Here is a 1758-nt window from a genome sequence, read left to right as displayed (position 1 = left end):
GTCTTTCTCTGCAGACAATCTCTGCACATGCTCAGTTGCTAGGGCGATGATGTCACTGAAGATTAAAGGCATAGAATGTTTCCTTTGATGACATAATAAAATGACAGTTATGTGATATAAAGGTATAAGTGCAAGTCCCTAACTGTATCATAGAGACAATTGCACTAGGAGTCAACACGGCATTTAGCTGCATTACTTGGAACACATACACATACTGCTGGAAGATTGTTTTGGAAAAATTGTTTTGGAAAAGAAAACAGGATGTCGATGACTGATCTTTTTCAAGTTGGAAGCACTCTTCAGGAATCCCACAGGATTGAAAAAGTCCTGGGTGAAGGTGGTTTTGGTGTTGTGGCCCAGTGCCGCAATACAAAAACGAACATGCACGAAGCCGTCAAGATAAACAAGGGAGACAAAGACAACGCAAAGCTGGCACAATATGAGATGGAAATGTTAAGACATCTCTCCTCCCTGGATCCAGATACCTGCAACATTGTTAGGTTTCATGGGTTTTTCGTCCACGAGGACAATGTTTGTCTTCGTTTTGAGCTCCTCGATCAAAACCTGGATGACTATATATGTGAGCAGGGCCCTATTCCGCTAGCTGAGATTAAGTCAATTTTGTATCAGCTGGCCACAGCTCTGGTTCACTTGCAGTCAGTTGGGATTATACATGCAGATCTGAAATCCCTAAATGTCATGGTTGTGGACAGCTTTGATAAACCAATCAAAGTCAAAGTCATTGACTTCGGTCTGGCACAGCTTTCGTCATCGACCACATACGATTCCCCTGTACAAACATTCTGGTACCAGGCACCAGAGGTGATCGTGGAAGCTCCGTTTAATGAAGCAATTGACATGTGGACACTTGGTGTGATAGCTGTGGACCTGGCACTTGGAGCATCACCATATCCCGGGGATGACCCCTATGATGTTATGAGATTCATAATAGAAACTCAGGGCCAGCCAGCAGACCACATCCTGGATCGTGGGGCAGCAACCAATTGCTACTTCCAACACCAAACAGACAGCAGACAGCGGTGGAGATACAAGACATGTGACGAGTTCAGCAATGAGTATGACTATTGTTCTAAAGAGACAAGGTATTACAAACTCAGCTGCCTTGATGACATTGGAGATATGATGGCAAAGAGGGATGGATACCACCCTGACCAGTCTCTGCTGGTCCAGCTTATCAAGGAGATGCTGCAGCTAGATCCTGATAAGCGTATTAAGTCTTCAGAGGTGTTAAAGCACCCATTTTTTTCAACAAGTCACCCTCCTTCCGCCATAGCAGACACCAGCGATGAGCAGCCTCTCTGGTACCACGTTGAAAAATCAGAGATGGCTCCACACAGTGTACCAGATTCAGTTGAGTCCTTGGTTACATTGTTTCAAATCAGCCAAGAAGACAACTCAGCTGCAGACAGTGGGAAAAGTTCAGTTATCTCTTTGGCTGATCTTTTCAAGGACCACCAAGAAGACTAGTCCATAGAAAACCAGGAAGACATCGGCATTACTACGAGAGGCAGTTCAGAGAATTTCCATTCATCCGCTGGGATAAGATGTTTAGAGAATACCAAGGAATTGATTTTGAGCTGCTTCTAAGAGAGGGTAACAACGAGCCAGGTGTTGTAGTAAATGTACCAGAAGGCATCATGGATGTGCAGATGTAGCTCCAGCTATACCCCAAGACAGCGAAGATCAGTCTGTCTGCACAGACATACCACAAGGCCAGCAAGAACAAGAAAACTATGG

The 1758-nt window shown here is 44.7% G+C and overlaps 1 protein-coding gene across 1 annotated transcript; it reads left to right on the top strand.

Moving 5' to 3' along the window:
- The first annotated feature begins 261 nt into the window (after positions 1–261).
- LOC114438270 (homeodomain-interacting protein kinase 2-like) lies at positions 262–1488 on the top strand. Its single transcript, XM_028409493.1, has one exon. It carries the CDS (start codon positions 262–264, stop codon positions 1486–1488), a length of 1227 nt encoding a protein of 408 aa, XP_028265294.1.
- The last annotated feature ends 270 nt before the right edge of the window (positions 1489–1758 follow it).

The sequence above is a fragment of the Parambassis ranga genome, chromosome 7, assembly GCF_900634625.1.
Source record: "Parambassis ranga chromosome 7, fParRan2.1, whole genome shotgun sequence".
Taxonomy (NCBI): domain Eukaryota; kingdom Metazoa; phylum Chordata; class Actinopteri; family Ambassidae; genus Parambassis; species Parambassis ranga.
This window is presented reverse-complemented; position numbering and strand designations above follow the sequence as displayed.